General features: G+C 41.0%; 1 protein-coding gene across 3 annotated transcripts; it reads right to left on the reverse strand.

The window, feature by feature from the left end:
* Positions 1–874: 874 nt before the first annotated feature.
* ZBTB35 (zinc finger and BTB domain containing 35) lies at positions 875–17,314 on the reverse strand. 3 transcript variants are annotated; one of them, XM_088156553.1, is made up of 8 exons: positions 17,194–17,314; positions 13,500–13,638; positions 12,078–12,179; positions 10,967–11,111; positions 8,766–9,129; positions 8,441–8,663; positions 4,802–4,932; positions 875–2,549 (listed from the first exon to the last, which is right to left on the reverse strand). In XM_088156553.1, the coding sequence occupies exons 2-8, from the start codon at positions 13,621–13,623 to the stop codon at positions 1,890–1,892; spliced, it is 1,749 nt and encodes a 582-aa protein (XP_088012679.1). In that variant the 5' UTR covers positions 13,624–13,638; positions 17,194–17,314; the 3' UTR covers positions 875–1,889. The 3 variants fall into 3 exon arrangements, with proteins under 3 accessions (XP_088012679.1, XP_014739766.1, XP_088012680.1); XM_014884280.2 differs by having other exon boundaries at positions 8,441–9,129; XM_088156554.1 differs by lacking the exon at positions 17,194–17,314 and adding an exon at positions 14,478–14,528 and having other exon boundaries at positions 8,441–9,129.
* Between the last annotated feature and the right edge of the window lie 1,851 nt (positions 17,315–19,165).

Genomic DNA, 19,165 nt, shown 5'->3' on the forward strand with positions numbered 1-19,165 from the left:
GTGCTGCTGTTGAAAAGGGGAGAGCAAACAGAACCACGAGAACAGCCCAACTGTGCTTACCAACCACGGCCTTGCTGCCAATACCATGGAATTGTTCAATATACATTCGTCTTAAAAACTACATAAAATTTCGCTTTGTTGGTCAGATGCACAGAGAGACTGTTCCTTAAATTACACTATCTGCATTTATACCTAAAAAATTTTAGAGCTCGGCAGCTAAGCAAACAGGCCTGTCCGTTCCATGTTATCAGAAGACAAGCTGCTTATCAGAAGCCAGGTATAAATATAATACCTAAAATTTACTCTCATGATTAACATTGGGCCACATCCTTTCCCCTGCACAGAATCTCACTGCAGATTTACTTGCATCTCAGAAAACATAAAACATAATAAAAGAATGCAAGTTACATTAATCAAATTGTTTGAGATTTTAATTGAGATCCATGTTTCTTTTGCAACAGTTTCTCAAAGGCCATGATGAAACACAGTAATATTGAATGAAACTAAATAAAAGCACAAATCCCAGGAAACAGTTCTGCATTTGAAGATTGAATAGAAAAGCCTGATTTTAAGTAAGAGCTATAGTATTACCAAGAGCAGTAGAGACTGTCCTTGCAAAAATTCTTCCATTCATTTAAGGCTTTGAAAATAAAAGTTTCTTCAGGAGTTTGGAGCACCTCTAATCTCCAGCAGTAATTAAGACATTCTTAACATCTTTGACCATAGACAAGCATTCTCTAAACGAATCTAACTTTACAGTAAAAAGCTATTAATCATATTAAAAATTAGATTGATCCTTAACACTGGAACTTGGCACTTAACTGCCAGTCACTCAGTTGTTCCTAATATATTGGATGAAATAAATAATGCAACATTTAATGGTTGGTATTGTTTTATTTTCTAATATTGATTAAACTATTTACACTTCTACTTTTCAATCCACAGTTTAGCACTCATACCTATGGCTTTTACTTTTATGTTTAGCACATCTTTTTGTCAAGTGTCAGAATTTCATTTAAAAAAAAAACCAAGAACCTGATAGCATATAGACAAGTTTCTATATTTATGTTTAAACATATTCATTTTCAAAAATGATTATTTATAAAAGAAGAGCCTGCTCGTAGCTTTCTTCCAAATCATGTTTATCAGACTCTACTAAGCCTTTCCTATTTTTAAGTGTCCCTTTTAGAGTGTCCTGCTGCCTCCAAGTGACGTCTGTTCCCTCCCTCAGCCCCCCCGCCTCTAAATGTAATGCAAAAAGAAAATCAGTAACTGGCAATTTCAAGCAAAAATATAAAGCACTATAACATTACCTACGTTGCCTTTTACAGAACTAAGTTCTCAAAAACCCTAGAAACTTTGTGGAAATTTAACCACTCAGTGTTGAAAAGGCACAGGACTTTTGTGCTCAGAGACCTCCAGCAACAGTGCTTTTAGCCCAGCCTGAAAGTTAAGATCCAAAAATTCACAGATACGTAATTGCCACTTACAGCAGAACCCCTCAGATTTTACTGATTCTCCTGCTGCAGATATCCTGCAAATTTTTACAAGACTTTGCTTCTACTGCAAGAGGAAAAGAGGTGAAATTACTTTTACTTATGCCCAGGAATGGTGTAACAATGATACAAGCTATTCATTGCAAAAAAATCCCACAAAGTTGTCCGTGTCTGTGGTAGTTTCTGTTCCATGGCACTACATGAATGGGGAAGTATTTTTCACATATGAGAGAAGTCTAATTGTACATGACGAAAGCTAATTTTGGTCCACTTGTCCAGCTTTCTATGGACAGCATACTGGAAAGGTGACCAGTGACGGTTCAAAACCCAATGTAAAAGTTAACAAAAATAATTTGGTATTTCATTCTTAAAACTGCAGTGTCATTATTTGTCCTAGTCATCCACTTTTGCATTTTGTGTGTCCATTAATTGTGTTTTTAAGTCTTCAGCTTGCTCATTATGTTCCTTATCTGCATCATCCACTTGATTATGATCCTGTTCTTCTGCTTCTCCTTGATCAACACTTTGATATTCTACTTGTTCAAGGTCTGTTCCATCTATAAGTTCTGCCTGTACTTCTTCCATCTGTATTTGATTTACGTGCTCGACATGTAACTGCTCCACATGAACTTCAGCACCTTGTTCAGTCTGAATGTGTTCAACTTCCAGGTAACTAATCTGCACCTGTTCCTGTAGTTCCTCCATCTGTGTGCCTTTCACTTGATTGTCCTGTATGAGATCCTGGTGCATCTGTTCCACAGTTACCTGTGCAGGATCCACTTGTACTTGAATTACTGGTAAGACATGCACTTGCTCAACTTGTTCTATTATTGTCATTGATGTTACTGGTTCAGCTTCCATAGCTTCCACTGGAAGAACCTCTTCTGTCACTACTAGTTCTGAAATATTGTGCATTTCTTTGAGATGCCTTCTCAGCTCACTGCCTTGCATAAACCACAAATCACATAAGGTACAGTGGTTGGGTTTGTCACCAGTGTGTATTACCAAGTGGTCTTTGAACTGATCCCAGCTGTTAAACACGCTGTTACAAACCTGAAACAAAAGACACAGCATGTTAAACAGTGCCAACAAAAATGTGACAAAATACAACATCTAGCTGAGATCATGGCTTCACACTGTACAGCTTCTTGCTACTTGGATTGAAAAAAACACACATATTAGAGGTAAAAGCTGAGAAGAAAGCTGTAAATTAACAGGGGACTTGATATTTATTTATTCTTTTTTTTAAGAATGGTGAGTTATTTTGAGGTGTGTATACATAAGATACCTACAAAATTCACGAGTCAGTAGAGCATTTGAAAGTTTTCTCATCTGAAATTCATGTACAGTATCATACTCCAATCAATACATGTCTGGAATTAGAGTTTTGGGTGGAAAGATATTTATGCATTAATAGGGTGCAATGAAAGTGTAATGCAGACTGTTGTTTTACTGGCATTCTAGATGCAGTACTACTGAACAACTTTTCCTTGTCAGCTTTCACTTGCTCATGACATTGTGAGGTTTAACAGGCTAGGCTGAATGCTCCCATTTTGTGATTTAAAAAATACTCCACTTGAGTGATTTCAGCAGATAAAACATTTAAAACTCCATCCCTCTCATTCTCTTCCAGCCAAAAGTGCTGCCTCAACAGTAGACATGCTGTTTTCACAAAGCACATGAGCTCCCTTCCTTCCCTTCAGCTGGAACTGCAGGTAAATAGCTGGAAAACAACACACAGAGACTGCAGAAATAAATGAGATGCAGGGTAGAGGAGACAGATGAGTGGGGTAAAGTCAGACTTGGAGTAAAAAACCCACAGGCTCAGGAGGATTTGTCCATGCAAATGTGTTTTGCTGTAGAAGGCAACAACAAAACACATTTCAACACCCCTTCGCTGTTGGCAAACAGTTTTGAAACAGGATGTTTTATCTCTTCATAATTTGCAGTAAGAGCACAGGAAGATGATGAAGGGAGTATCTGACAGGATTAAATCAAGACTAGGTCTGTGAAATCAGACAAACCTCTCCATTTTGCTGCTGAAATCTGCTAAAATGGGTTGTAACACTATTGCCACACCTTTTTCCCCCAGACTCACATTTCAGAAAGAGATTGCACATAGTTTTTAAAATACTAATATTATAGATAAACATTCAAAATCAGTTATATATAAAGATAATGACTATCAGCAATGCCCAGGCACATAATTATTGTTCTTGCCACACAGAATCTAATTCAGTATTCAAGGCATACAGCTGAAGAGCACTGAAAGGACTCATGAAGACGGCAGTTTTTTCTCCTCTTTGTTCAGTGAACAAAGACCTATTTGTTCAAATTTAGTTCTAAAGAGAAAAATTTTTTAAAAATTCTAGACGTTCTAAAAGAATTACTGCAGTTTCTGCAGGCAGAAGGCACACAAATCCACATTCACAACATCTGTGAGAGGATGAAGTTTAGAAAATGTTATGACTTGAATCAGCTCTTTAAAAGAGAAGTTAGATTTATCTCAACAGTTTTTCAAATGTCAGTTACATAGAGACAAAGTATCCTATCACTCTCTACAGCATTTATTTTGCTTAAAAAATACTACAGACTGCTGTCATAAGTTGTAATTACCTTCCAGACAAAATCAGTATGTTTGGTATCAAACAGAGAATAAAAAAAATAAATTAAATAGTAATTTGCATTTTGGACTTTGGGCTTCATTTTTAGTGAAGCATGCTTAGAAGTGGGAAAGGCATAGGTCAGTGTATCAAGAACTTTGAAAAAGAAGCAGAAAGACCACTAAAATGCAGCCTACCCAGAAGAATCTCTATGATTTTAAGTATTATAAGGCTCCACATCAGTAATTCCATATTTTAAATGGACATAACTTAGATGTGAGAATTTATCTGCATGTTGTGGTTGAATGTCATCCATCCTCACTAGTGTCTACAACTTTCTTGTGAGAAGAGGAGGGCAGGCACTGATCTCTTTTCTGTGGCGACAGTGACAGGACCTCAGGCAATGGCCTAAAGCTGAGTCAGGGGAGGTTTAGTTTGGATATTAGACAGTTTTTCACCCAGAGGGTGTTTGGGCACTGGAACAGCTCCCCAGGGCAGTGGTCACAGCACCAAGCCTGACAGAGCTCAAGAAGCGTTTGGACAATGCTCTCAGGCACATGGAGTGACTCTTGGGGTGTCCCGTGCAAGGCTGGGAGTTGGACTCAATCCTTGCCCACACTCACTGCCTCTCCTGTTCAGTCCTCCCATGCTCCTCGAAGCAGGAAGGTAGCTAATTCAGACGCACCTACTTCCATTACCCACCTGACATTCATAGAGCTTCTTTCTTCCTTTTTTAGCACCAGCTCCAGACTGACAGGCTGTCAGGTGACATTTGAGAGTGCTATTCCTGGCGAAACGTTCATGGCAGTTTGGACATTCAAAGGGTTTTTCACCTGTTAAGACAGATACAAGGATTTGTAAGCATATAAAACCAGCCAGTCTTCTTTCAGGTCTCTCTCTTCTTCCCCTCTCTACCTCTTGTCTAGGTTGATAAATACACTGTAAAGATGTAGAGAACTGGATTATTCTGCAGAAAAAGAGATGAAAATTGAATATAAAAGGGCAAAAAATGATGCAGAGTCATAACTCTCATTTAGAAGAAAACCAATGTAACAATTACCAGTAGCATTTAAGGTATTTGTGGAAATGATGTTACTATTCTAGAAAAAAATTTAAAGAAATAGGAGCTATTTCACACTTTTCATCTGCTAATAGTTACAATTAAAGAATCAACATTAACCAATATACAAGGTGACATATTAAAAAAGAAAGTATTTAAAAATACAACCTTTTATTTTCAGTAATAATAGCTTATGCTTGAAACTGAGCTCCAGAAAACAAAGCTGGCACAGAATGATTTTGAAATAACAGTGCATCAATACTAAAACAAAAAAAAAACCCACATCCAGCTTTCCCCCAAAGTACACCAACGAGAAAGCACAGAGGGACCTAAATGGGCACAAGCAAGATAAAAATTCCTCTCAGTTTGGCCACTTCATTTCAACCACAGTATCAAACATAGAAGCCAGCTAAAGACAACAGCAGGGGAAGCTGAGAGCAGGTCTTATTATCATGTAAGGTACTATGCTGTCATCAAATGGTACTGAACAAACGGTGTTGCACCATGCACAAACACAATGACATTCAAGCAAATTAAAATGCAATAAAAACCTGGAAGAGTGTGTTTCCTCTGAAAGTCTGTAATAATCTGTATACGTACTGCCACCAGCACCACTGCTGAAACAAATGGATAATGAACTCCAAAAGAGGCTGAGCCGTTTCAGTGAATGCCAGGAGGATCAATCCTAGCTAGTTTAAAGGCCTGCATTTTCAGGCATGCGGTAGTTATTGGCTATTGCAGTGGAAAAACAATTATCAGGAATATTTACAATTTCCTAATAAGCTTTTCAAAAGACATTCATAAGTAACTTTAGTGTCAGTTATATACCTAAAAGCTACACAAATACGTTAAATGGTGGGAACATTTCCCTCAATGGTTACAAAATGCTACAATTTGAAGTGTACAGGAAAGGCAGAAAGGACACTAAAATGACATCAGTCTTGCAGGTCAAAAATCATGGATTTTGCCCAAGCAGCTAGTGGGTTTGGAATTAGATGACCTTCAAGGTTCCTACCAATGCAAACCATTCAGTGATTCTATGATTCTACAGAGCATGCATGGATGACAAAAGAGCTCCTGGACAAACTCAGACACAAAAACTAAGTCCATGGGACCTGATGACATGCATCTCCTGGTCCTGAGAGCTGGTGAAAGAAGTTGTTAAGCAACTATCCATAAAATTTGAGGTGTGGCAGTCCAGTGAAGTTCAAGATGACTGGAAAAGCAGAACCATAATCGTTTCATAAGGAAGACCTGGGGAACTACAGGCCAGTCAGTCTCACCTCCATGCCCTAAAAATCATGGAGCAGATCCTCCTGGTAGCTACGCTGTGAAGACAGGCTGAGAGCAATGCGGTTGTTCAGCCTGGAGAAGAAAAAGCTTCAGGTCTAAGAGCACCTCCCAGTGCCTAAAGGCAGTCTACAGGAAGGCTGGTGAGGGACTTTTTACAAGGGAATGTAGTGATAATGGCAAAGGGGGAATGGCCTTAAGCTGAAACAGAGTAGGTTTAGGTTAGATGTAAGTAAGAGATTATTTTCTCAAAGGGTGGTTATGCACTGAAACAAGTTTCCCAGAAAAGCCGTGGTTGTCTCATTCTTGAGAAGTACTTAGGGCCAGGCTGATGTGGCTCACAGCAACATGGTCTACTGGAAGGTACTCTGCCCTTGGCCCCAGACAGTTGAACTAAATGACGTCCAAAGTCCCTTCCAACCCAAGCCATTTTATAATCCTATTACTGCTCCACTGCTATTTTAATGGAATTGCTGGTATAATGATTGAACGACAACAGGATAAAATATTTTTCGGACATTCTCACAGGCCTTTCAAGTTCATTTTAGCATTCAACCAGTGCTATACAGAGCTCAGAATTTAGAAAGCCTATAATAAAATGGGAGATTTTTTCATTTTCCTTAGGAGATCACAGTTAAATGCTGATATCTGTTTTTAAGCTCAAGGCTTTTGAAAATGCTAAACTGTAAGTAATTCCATATGTTATACTGATTAGATCAATATATATTAAGTGTTTTGTACCTCTCGTGATATGCTAGCTTACTTCGAATTGAAAATTCTTTTTTGCAAGAGCGACGAACGTAGTACATATTTTGGATTACTGTGGTTATCTGCCACAAATTTCTTCCTGAATAAAATTTTATTAACTGCATGTATTTGAATTGCTTATAATGGAGAAACACTCCCTGCTTTACAGGGGATAAGGACTTCCCAAAGCTTGTTTATAAAAGGAACTTTTAGGAGGCTATTTGGAATAGATCGGACACAGCCATATATGAATACTTAGCACACAGATACATTCTAATTAAATTAAGACATTCTAATTAAAAGGCTTTAACAATAACAAGCTGCAAAAGAAACAGAGCTACTACTCTCCATTAAACTTTTACTTATGACTCATGATTGGCACATTAAACAAAAACATCTGGAAGCTCAAGTCCATGTATATTTTACATTCAGTTATCTGTGTCATTCTCAGTGTCTGTTCACTCAGCAGATTTTTCAATGAGATGAAGAAGAAATAATCTCCCATACTAAAAAGAAAAACGAGGAGAACAAATCACTTTATACTCAAAATATTTTTGCTACCCAGATTTTAAAGAGGTAGATTTCACAGTAAAAAAAAGTGTACTATAATGACTAGAAATGTTTTACTAGTTTTAGTAGCTTTGCTTAATTAACGAAGAAAATTCAAATCATAGATGAGACAAGACAAGAGCAAGGGTAAAACTTTCCAAATTTTCCAAAGATGGTACAAGACATAATTCTTTGAGGGTATTTTACGTCTAATAGGCAATTATTCAGAAACTGTCAGATAAAGAAACTCTCTACAGTGTATTCCACCAAGAAGATTGTGATTTAAATAATATTTCAACAGAAATATTTACAGAAAATTCTGAAAATAAAAGCAGTTCTTCAGTTTGGTATTTTTGAAGAAGGGGACATGCCTTAAGGAAGTATTTTGAAAAATATCTTTAAGATTTAATAGACTTGACAGAGAAGCTTCCTTAGTACTTTCTGGTTTCAGGTGCCTACTTTTAATTGGCAATCCCTGAAAAGTCTACATCAATTGAAAACAAAAAAACACGAACAAAGGAAAACATTAGCAAACAAAGACATACCACCATTTCAGTTATAAGAAGAAGCCAAGTGTTTCTAGCACTCAGGATTCATTTATTTTCTTCAGCATATTATCTATTTCCCCAAAACATGCAAAAGTCCAAAATACTAGAATGAAGGCCACAAGCACAGGACTTTAGCCGTGTTCTTACCTGTGTGCTTCCGAAGGTGCTCTTTAAAATGCCCAAAGTGGTCAAACTGCTTGTCACAGTACTGGCATACATGTATTTTCTTGCCAGGTCTTTGCTTCCTGCTGGCACCACCTTCATCAAGGTGGTAACAGGTGAGGTGCTGTTTCAAAGCACTCTCTCGTAGGTATCTTTTATTGCATATGTCACACTTGTAATTCTCAGTAGAGTGTGTTTTCATGTGTTCCTTAAAATGGTAAAACAATTTAAATGAACGGTTACATTTCTCACAGTGGAATAAATTGTTCATGTGTGACAGCTGAAGTTCCACAATTTCAATACCTTCTACCTGTTTGCACGAGGGGTCAGTTGCACTATCACCTTCTTCTTGGATCTGGCATTTTCTCTCTCCCTGACGATACTTGCTGGTGATATCTGCCAAAAGAGCCAAAGCAGATTCATCTGATGTACCTGTTGTCTGTATGTATTTTATGGATTGCTCTGCAGAAGCTACTTCTTCAAGGGTTTCAATGCTGTCATCTTCCACTTTCATCGTCCCTTCAGCAATCTCAACCTCAATTTCAACAGGTTCTGATTCTGCAGATGGCAGTGTTTCTGTGATAACATTAGAGGTTTCAGCAATCTTCCTCTTTTTTGGCTTACTTTTAGCTTGTGCTTCATTTGATTCTAAGGGTGATGAATTTTCTTTGTTCCTGAAAAGCATTTGCATAGACATGGTTAAGATCACTTAACAATGACGTAACTCCTGCCTAGTAATGAGGTTCTGCATCCAACACTCCCTTAGCTGTTACTCAAAGTTGAATGATGATCACATTATCTGTGTGAAAATCAGACACATAATCTGTGTGCACATCGGAAGGTAATTTGTCCTTAATCTACACTTCTTAGTGCAGTAAAATAACATTGTTAAAGCCGATAAAATATTTTTAAGTATTTAAAGTAAATAGCTCTGTTTGAATGATACAAAGGGTCTAACAAGAAGAAAAACCAGCTAACCTAATGACTTACCTAAAAATTTGTGAAATTCTGTACTTGGAAAGAAATCTCCTCTAAAATAATAAATAATAAATCATTTGGCCTGCTTACTCAGAAATAAGGTTCAAGTCCCTCCTATGCCATTCACCTCTTAAGCTCTGTTCTCTGTGTGCAGCTGCAAGCAGTACTTTGAGCTTGTCAGAAAACACTTCAGTTGTGACTTCACATGACGGTTATACACACAAGGATTAACATATCCCATAGTTCAGGAAGGCACACTGCTAACAGCTGACATAAAAAAAAAAAAGCCACTAGAATCTAAAAGGAGTATTCTAGTTTAATTTTCTGGTCTTAAACGCAACCCTCGATTCTGTGCTGTTCTCCCTGAATAACACGTACATAACCCTCTTCCTCCAAAATGTCAGGGATAGCATGGCATCTTAGACACAGACACAGCTGAGTGAGTCAATGCTTTCAAGTCATCCACAGCACTACTGTGCTGCAGGTTTTACTACTGATCATCAGTTTCAAAAATAAGTGGTTATCTTCCCATCAAATAGACTGGAGTAAGCTGTGCTTTTAACCTTCCTCTGCACTGTGATGAATCCTTTCATGTAAAGCACTCCCTATCACTTCCAGGCTTTCTAGTAACAAGAGACAAGATTTTGCCCAGTATCTCCAAGTCATACTGTCAGATGTGTAACTTACGATGTAATTGCAGGCCACAGTTTATAAATGTCACCTTAGTCTGCTCACACACAGGAAAACAGATCAGCTAAACCCAGTTTCATAGAGCCTGGATTTCTGATGTCTACAAGATGACAGGTGCTCTGCAAGGAGCACTTGGATCATGTACCAAAAGCAACCAGTGTAGCAGGCAGAAGAAATAAGAACATGAGAGAACTTCACGGAAGTGAAATGGAAAAAAGGGGATGAAAAACAGCACGATGGGACTGGCACCCACTTTTTTCAAGCTAGACTTTGGCAATGGATTACAGTTTCTGGTACTGGATAACAGGTGCTGCAGCAACATTTGATCGAGTATTGAGCCCAATAAAACTGACTTCAACAGTTACATTCATTCAAGAAGTTTGAGAGATTAATTTTGCAGCAACAGGTTTTAAGATCACTGCTTATTCTCTCAGAAACAGCAGAAAGCTGCACAAAATCAAAACACCAGCACAAACTTGTTAATGTTGTCTGACTACCAGAGACACATTGTCACTGCACAGCCAGCTGTCAATCAGGTGTGGGCCACCAGACAGACACAGACCAACTATCAGCTACCACAGAGTCACAGCCCTACAACATCAGCAACATTTACAAGCCAGGTCACTTGTCATTGAGTTCTAGCCCAACAAATGCGACATTCTTGTTTTACCCTGTGTAGTTCCGACATGTATGTTACAGTATAACAATATATGGTTCTACACAAGTTAAGGAGGTTCCAGCATAAGAAACAGCACTACTAAATACTGGCAGCCAGCTCTTGTAAAAGCCTTACTAAGACTCCCTCCTTCAGTGCTGGGAAGAAAAAGAGGCTTATATGCTTACCTGATTTCAAGTGCTTTGATTGCTTCTAGCATTTGTAGATACTCTGCAGCTTTCCAAACATCATTTGCTTCTTCCTCACCTTGTACCATTAGTTTTGCTGTATAGGTGAACTCAATTAAGTGACGAAATGCCATGTTACTTACACCTGTATACAGGCAAGAGAAACAAGTTACAGTTAACAATTCCACAGCCTCATCTTCCCAGTGAATCTTGCACACTTGCCTGCATGCCATTTTGATCACAGTACTGTAGCTGCCAGTTTCATAAATAACACACCCTTAAATGGCTCCACTGAATGGTTTGGGTTGGCAGAGGCCTTTATAATCACCTAGTTCCAACCTCACTCAAATTGGAATTAAGAAATCTACTAGAGAAACATTTGAGTCTGGAACAACTGTGGAGTTTTGCCATGACAAATATAAAAGGAATGATAAGATGCACAAAAAGCTCTTTCAAAAATACAAAATTTAAACACAAAAATACTATTCCTGGAGGCTGAAATGCTGCTCCAGGAACTTAATTTCCTCCCCGCCTACCACATAAGTATTGCTCCATGTCTGATTTGCTCGTGCATCCCAGCCAAGGCATCAGCCACTGGCCATCACCGACAGCCTTTTTCAGCTGACCAGAATGGCTTTTCTCTGGGAAAGCTTTTGTGTAGTACTGCTAGCCCTAAAACATATACACGGTCTGCCTGACCATCACTAGCCATGTATTAGGGGAAAAAAATGGGAAAAAATCATGAAAAAGCACCATATAATCTCACATTTTCCCTTTCAATATATTTAATACTGTTCTCATTTTGATTTTTCTTGAGGAAGGTTTTCTTTCCAGTGATGGTAGCTGTCTCAGAACACAAGAACTAAGATCTAGAAAGTTAACTGCAATGACCAAGCATGTTCAAATGTTCAAAGCCAGGCTGGCTATGTCCTTGACCAACCTGGTCTTATGGGAGACATCCCTTCCCACAGCAGGAGAGGTTGGGCCTAGGTGAAGATTCTGTTACTCCAAGCCTAAACATTCTATGCACTGGCCTGTTCTAAGGATGCTACAATAATTTCCAGCTTGAGCACACAATTCTGAATGCTCTGATCTGCACACGTCAGATTACCTTCAATCTCCACCAAAGGCTCCTGAGTGAAATCTTGGAAGAATTTATGGAAGAACTGACTACAGGCAGCAAGAACTGCCTTATGAGCTTTAAAATGATGACCTGTAAAGGGAAACAGAAAGTTTGATTTAAGGTAACACCTTCCTCCCTTCATAGTGCAGAATAAAGGCAGATGCAGAAAAAAGGACCACCCAGTTTAAACATCTATTCCAGCAGCATATACTGTTACTCCTTGTAACACAGGACACTACTGCAGCTGGCTCATCCCTTCTCATACAGAACCTTGCTGACATTACTGACCTCACTCACTCACTCACTCGTTTCTTATTTGAGAAATGAATTATGGAAAATTTCTATGCAAACTTTTTTCGGTATGTCTTAGGCTCAGCTCTGTATGTCTCATGTTTTTGCTGCTCCTGCAGACTGATGTATGTTATCATCATCACCAGCATAAACACTACAGAACAAAAGTGATTCTGCTCTATTCTTTCTGTCTTCCAGAATCTGTGTTTCTTCTCCCCAGTGGAGGCATGAACATTCATAGGGCTCAGTGATACAGGAATAAAGGAAGCAACAAGGATTAGAATTACACAGCTGCACACACAAAACCAGCTCTGCATTCAACACATGGATTTGGTAATGACAGAGCAGGAGCAAGCATTAAGGGCGAGTGCTGTCAGTGAAACTGTGGCTATCCCTGAAGAATATTTGTTTTTCTTCGTTTGCTTACCTCCTTCTAATCTGGACTCTGTGTGATCACTTTTCTTCAAGTGAGTTGCTGCTCTCCTTTTAAAGATCAGGTGGTAGTCCTTTATTAAGTCCTAATGGACACTGCCTATATTCCCTGTAGCAATCATCCATTCTAAGACATGTTTGGAATACGAAGCAGATTTAAGTGATCTAGCACATACTACCTTTTCTAAGAAAACAGTAAGTGCGTGTATCTTCATCATCCTTTTAAAACATATCCTTAGAACATATACAAAAAGTTGTGTGCTCTACCCTTTTTTAAGTATACATTAAAATAGTAGCCAGATACCAGAGAAGCTGCTGTGAGAATATTACTTCAAGGTGTGGGGTTTTTTTATTTAGACAGAGTATTTGTAAAAATTCTCTGCATGCAGTCAGACAAGTCAGAGAAAAATATTTTAACAATGTTTTGGGAATGCTTAGCACATTAAATATACCACAGCAGTTTCAAAGAGGGCTTCTATCTGAAAATCTTTTAGTCTCTTGTTTGGGAAAGCAGAAGCAAAATTATTAATCACTACGATGAAACTTTGCAAGTAACTTGCATACAGGTACAGAACCAAGAATTTGTTCACAGCCCAGTGTGATACCTGACCATGAAAAATCCAACAGCATCCTAGCATAGCTTTCAGAATTCTCTGAATACCAACTGTTTCTCAGGCCTGTACATACCATCGACAATCAGAGTGATATCCGTAAACTGGTCCTGCTCACGTTGTTCATTCAGTCTATCCAAAATAACTTTATAGTGTTCAGGGAATTCCTGGATACATTCCATCGTTTCCTCAGCTTCCATGGCAAAAGGCCTGATCTGCAAAACAAATGTGGTATGAGAGTAGGAATACTGTAAATAGTAAATGAAAAAACATAGTAAATACTGTGCATAGTCAGGTTATTATACAAATGTGACCTAACTAGCACTTTGCCAGGACTATAAAACCAATGGAAAAACATTGTTAGTCTTGCTAACAGGTTTTTTATCCAATGTTAGCTGACAGATAGGAAATGGCACAATTAATGATGTGGAATATTATCTTATTTGGACACATGAAGAAACAGCCAAAGTGGGTATTTCTTTATCCTACAGATTCAGCAGGGACCCACCACCCTCAAAGCAAATACTGCAGAGATGCAACATCTCCACAGCTACTTACTCAACACCACAGCAGCATAATCTCAGAATCTTCGTACAGTTACTTCTTGCAATCCCACCCATCTACTTGGTTAACAGGCAGTTCTTAAAACTGTTAAGTCACATTTTAAAGCTCATGAACACAAGACGTTTACTTCCTTTAAATAGGGATGTAATAGAGCAGTAATTTTCAATTTCTGAGTGCATCACAATTGCCAGGGACTTCATTTGCTGTCAAGCTTACTCATCCATCCTACTTATACTTCTTCCTCTATAAAGTGAAATATTCCTTGCCAGCTTTTCGAAAGAGACACATAATGCTTATAATCTGATAGCCCTTCCTCCCTTACTAACACAATAAACATAGCTGGGGATGGGAGCTGCAGAGGATCTCAGACCTGGAGAGGTTTAGCAGAACTCGGTGTCTCTGGATGAGATGCAGACAGTAGTCTGCTGCTTATGCAGAAGAACTTCAGGAAAGCATCCAAGTGCTTCAACAAAAGCACTTCACAAATTACCTCCAGGCAAAATTACTTCAGATCCATGCAGCAACGCTCATCTTCAACTCCCACACTGTATGGCTTACATTTAGAATGCTGCAGAGAAGAAGAATTATGGAGCACCTGTTTACACCACAAAACACTCTCCCTCTTTTCTCTCAGAAAAAAAAATCACCTATGAAGAAGTCGTTTTGTGAAATTAATGAAATAAGCAGAGCACAAACAACTACTAAGGGAAATCCAGCCCTACCTGCTCTTGCTATGTTGCCAACCACAGAAATGTTGCCCACAAAAGTCAGATGTGTTACCTGGTGTGCAACAAGCCAAAAACTACACACTCAAGGTGACACTGATGATTTTTTTAACAATTGTGCATGCCTAGGTGCCTGGTGTAATTCCACAAATTAAGTACCAAACTATAAAAACTTTTTACTAATTCCACATTTTAGCAAGCAAAAGGATTAGTGTTCATTGGTTACATGCAACATAGTTATCTTATTAATTAGTATTCCCTCTTCTACTCGTTAATGACTTTCTTGCTTCCCATGCCAATTAGTTCACATGCTCAGCCTCTCTCCTCTTTTGGATCCGTGGGTTTCTTGGGTTGGTCGTTGCAATCTCCCCCAGCCAGAATTACCCGTTAGCCAGCTGGAGCTGATTGCTAAGGTTGCTTTATTAGTTTCTTTCTGATTTTATGGTTTCTGCTACATGTCCCTGTGGTCTCTAAATTCTGCATTCTCTGTGTCCACTATCAGTGGTACACCCATTCTCCCAGGCTTTGTTAGCCTGCCTTTATGTCTGAGATCATTGAAATATGTCTTCAGAAGATTAAGAAGGCAGTTCTACTAACAAGTAATTTATTTTTTAACACCTGAACATTACTCAGAGATTATTGGCTGCTCTCTGTTTCATGGATTAAATCTCCCTTCTTGTTGAAGAGGCTTGACAGTACACAAAGATCCAACATCAAAGCAAATTCTTCCTTAAGCAAATTCTACGTATTCCGTATTTCACACCAGAAACAATTGTCAGGGTCTTCAAGTGGGCAGAGGAACCTGCAGGGGAAGCTAAGGTGGAAGGGAGCAGATGCTGCTGCTGCATTCTCTTCACCTCATCTATAACGGTGGGTCTAAGACAGACAGCCAGAAGTTCCCGCCTTTCTTTCACCATCTGGTATTTCACATAAAGTCTCATGTGGGAAGGTGTCAGCTACCCACTTCACAGTTTAATTCTTCTTGCCCATTTTTGACACATTATAAAAGGGCAGATGACTTGCATAATTCCTTAAAACAAAAATTTGACCTCCAAATCTCACGGTTTTCACCTCACATGATTTTCACTTTACTTCCAAATTGATTGTAGGGATGTCTTAAAAGAAACACCTCAAAGCTCAAAATAATAGAGCACCCTTAGCCCAGCAAACACAAGATACTTTAAAAAGTTTTTTCTTAGAACTCTTATAACTTATGTTAGACAGTTCATTTAATTTACACAGAACAAATAAAAATGTGAATTTACTGTGTATCTAAATGCAGTTGCAGCATTCATTGAGTATTCTCATTTTAAAAACCTCAGTCATACTGCACAAAAAGGCCTGACAAAGCAGCACACGTTGAATGAGAGTGTGACTGCTTCTGAGGAAAGAATTAAAAGTACAGTTGGGAAAACAAAGCAGACAAGGAAGACGGACAGAAATGATCCAAACTCCCACTTATGAGTGAGCTCACAGATGAGGGACAGAGAACGGACTGCTTCAGTTGTCTTTGCCATTTCCTTGAAAGACTCATGGAAACACCTTATCCTTACGAGCCTCTAACCCTGGACACATTTCATGTGATGTGCGTATGATTCGCCGAGCCTCTTTTATAAATCCACCTCAATGAAACCATGTTATTATTACAACTCTCCTGGGTTACATCTGCAATTCCCTGGATTCCAGGCACCAGATGTCTGTTTCCCGCACAGGGATCCCACAGGCGCAGGCGGGGCAGTGCTGGGGCAGCTCGGGTGACGCGGATGAGCTGATGCGGAGTGCCCACAGCACCGCCATCTTGGAAAAGGGGGAGCAGCGGGCTGGGCAGTGCAGAAGCGGGAATTCCTCATGCACACTTGCCGCACGTTTTCCTCAAAACCAACGCTCGGGCACAGCGCAGGCCTCGATTCCGATCCCGCCCCGCGGCCCCGCAGCGCGGACGCAGGGTCGCTCCCACTCCCGCTGGGATCGTGGGCACAGCGGCCGCCAGGCGGCGCCCCCGCCACCCGCGCCCCGCCCGGGGCTCCCGCCACCCGCGCGCGCCTCCCGCGGGCTGCGGCCCGCGCGCCCCACGGCCACCAGCGGCCTCATTGGCGGTCGCCGGTGTCAGTCAGCGGGATCCTGGCCAATCGCAAGGCGCGGGAAGCGCTCGCCCCGGGCGCAGAAGCCAATGAGCGGCCGCCGAGTGCCCGGAGCGGGCAAAGGCGGAAGGCCTAGCCCGCGCCCAGGGATCGCGGCGCACGGGGGATCCGAGCGCGATGCGGACGGCGCCAGCAGGCACGGGGGTCTCGCGGGGCGTCCCGGGAGGGGACCTGACAGCTGCCGGCCCGAACCTGGCGCCCGGCAGCGCCGCCGCCTCGTTACTCCTTATTACGTCATCAAAGCGCGCATTAAATCGATCCCTTTTCAATTCCCGGCCGGGTCGCGGCCCGACGACGCGGCGCTCCAAGGGGTGGGGAGGCGGTTCCGCCAGGGACTCACCGGGAGCAGCTCCTCGCCGCGCCGCTTCTCGCTCCACCGCCGCCGCTTCCTGCTGCCCGGCACGCTGGAAAGCGGGGCGCGAGCCGGCCAATCCCGACTCGCATTCCCGGCCTGCCCCGCGCTCACCTTCCACGCGACAGGGCGCGCGCGCGGCGGGGGCGGAGCACGGCGGCCGGGGGCATGCCGGGAGTTGTAGTCCATTTGTGCAGCGCGACGGGTTCAGAGTGACAGAACGGGTCAGGCTGGAGAGGACCGCAGCAGGTCATCCGTTCCAGCTCAAGCGGGATCATCCAGAGCACATGGCGCAGGATTGTCTTCAGACAGTTCTTCAGTGTCTGTGAATTGACACTCCACAGCTTCTCTGGGTAATCTGTTCCAGTACCTGGTCACCCGTGCTGTAAAGTTCTTCCTCATGTTCAGGTGGAATTTCCTCTGCATCAGTTTCTGCCCCTTTGTCTCTTGTCCTGTTGCTCAGCACCACCGAGCAGAGCCTGGTCCCTCCTCTGACCCGTCCCTGCAGACACTGACAGACACTGATGGGGTCCCCTCTCAGTCACCTCTTCCTGAGACTGAACGGGCCCAGATCCCTCAGCCTTTCCTTGTTAGAGAGATACTCCAGTCCCTTCATCATCTTTGTTGTCCAGCTCTGTTCGTCTTGCAGATGACGACTGCCTGTGTCTCCCCTTCTAGATTTTGTGTTTTGCAGTTGCCTTGCAGTGCATTCCTTAAGTCTGGCATGCCAGAATATTTTGGAAGGCAGGTGGTGTTAGGGCCACATACAGCCTCAGAGGCAGGACTAATACAACAGAATTCCCTTCACACCATGTCCCCTCAACTCTCTTACACAGCCAGTCTTCCATGCAGTTCCATAACACCGTGTTATTTTATAATTCAGATTGAGCTGTGCCCAAAATGGGTGTCATGAAGTGGTGCCAAAAGCTGAAAAGTTAGAAGTGAAATCCTGCCCAGCAAGGCTCACCCTGTGGTGCCCAGCAGGTTGTTTGGCTGAGCACCTTAGGGAGAGATAGTAAGCAAGTGGCACTGGCTGCAACCAGACCCTCTGCCATCCTGACGACATGAAACTCGGGTTTCTTCTGTACACTGGAGTCTTCAGGGGACCCCCTAGTCATTCAGGTTTCATGTCCTGCCGCCAGATGAAAATCCAAATAAACCAGTATAATAATTAAACTTTTCAGAAGAGACAGCATGATTGTCCCTTTGAAAGCCTCTACGTGGAAGCTGACAAGAGAAGAGCAGCCTCATGCAGTGGCTCTAATGACCTTCCCCAGGTTAATTCCTGAAAATTGACTTGTTTATGAACTTCACCCCTTTTCCATGGTGCTTATTGCTTAATGGCCTTGTTAACATAACAGTACTATTACTCTTGTCAGTAGTGTCTGCTCAGACAGTTATTTGCAACCTAGGAGTTGCGTGCCACACCCATTCTTGTTTTCTGGTACACAACAGTACATAAGCAATGTCAATGTCTCTTGCATTTAAATATATATGAAGATTTGTTTTAAACTAGTGGACCTCTAATTTTTAGTGGAAGAACTGTATCTCCGATAGTTTATAATCCAAACAGAAATATTGCTAAAGCTATCATTGTAGCAGAATACAAAACAAGAATTAAAATTTTCCATTCCAGCACCTTCTGTCCATCCAGTGTTGGTGGTTTGCTTATATTAATGTCTGATTGATTAATGTATGGTTTGTTATAACCATTTACTTTTTTTTCCCATGGCATTTTCCACTGTATTTCTTTTTTTCCTATGGCTTCCCCCATCTAGTTTTACTGTGAAGTTAGGCTGAACGTTTTAAATGAACAGTTCATACTTGGTCCTAATAGCTTTTCAAATATAAAATTACACTGACTAAGCTGTAACTCTTATGTTCTCCTTTTCCTCTCTCAGAGATAGCTGTGTCATTTCTCAGCAATACCTCCAAGATTTCCAAGAGCTATGTTACAAAA

The sequence above is a fragment of the Sturnus vulgaris genome, chromosome Z, assembly GCF_052056855.1.
Source record: "Sturnus vulgaris isolate bStuVul1 chromosome Z, bStuVul1.hap1, whole genome shotgun sequence".
NCBI lineage: Eukaryota > Metazoa > Chordata > Aves > Passeriformes > Sturnidae > Sturnus > Sturnus vulgaris.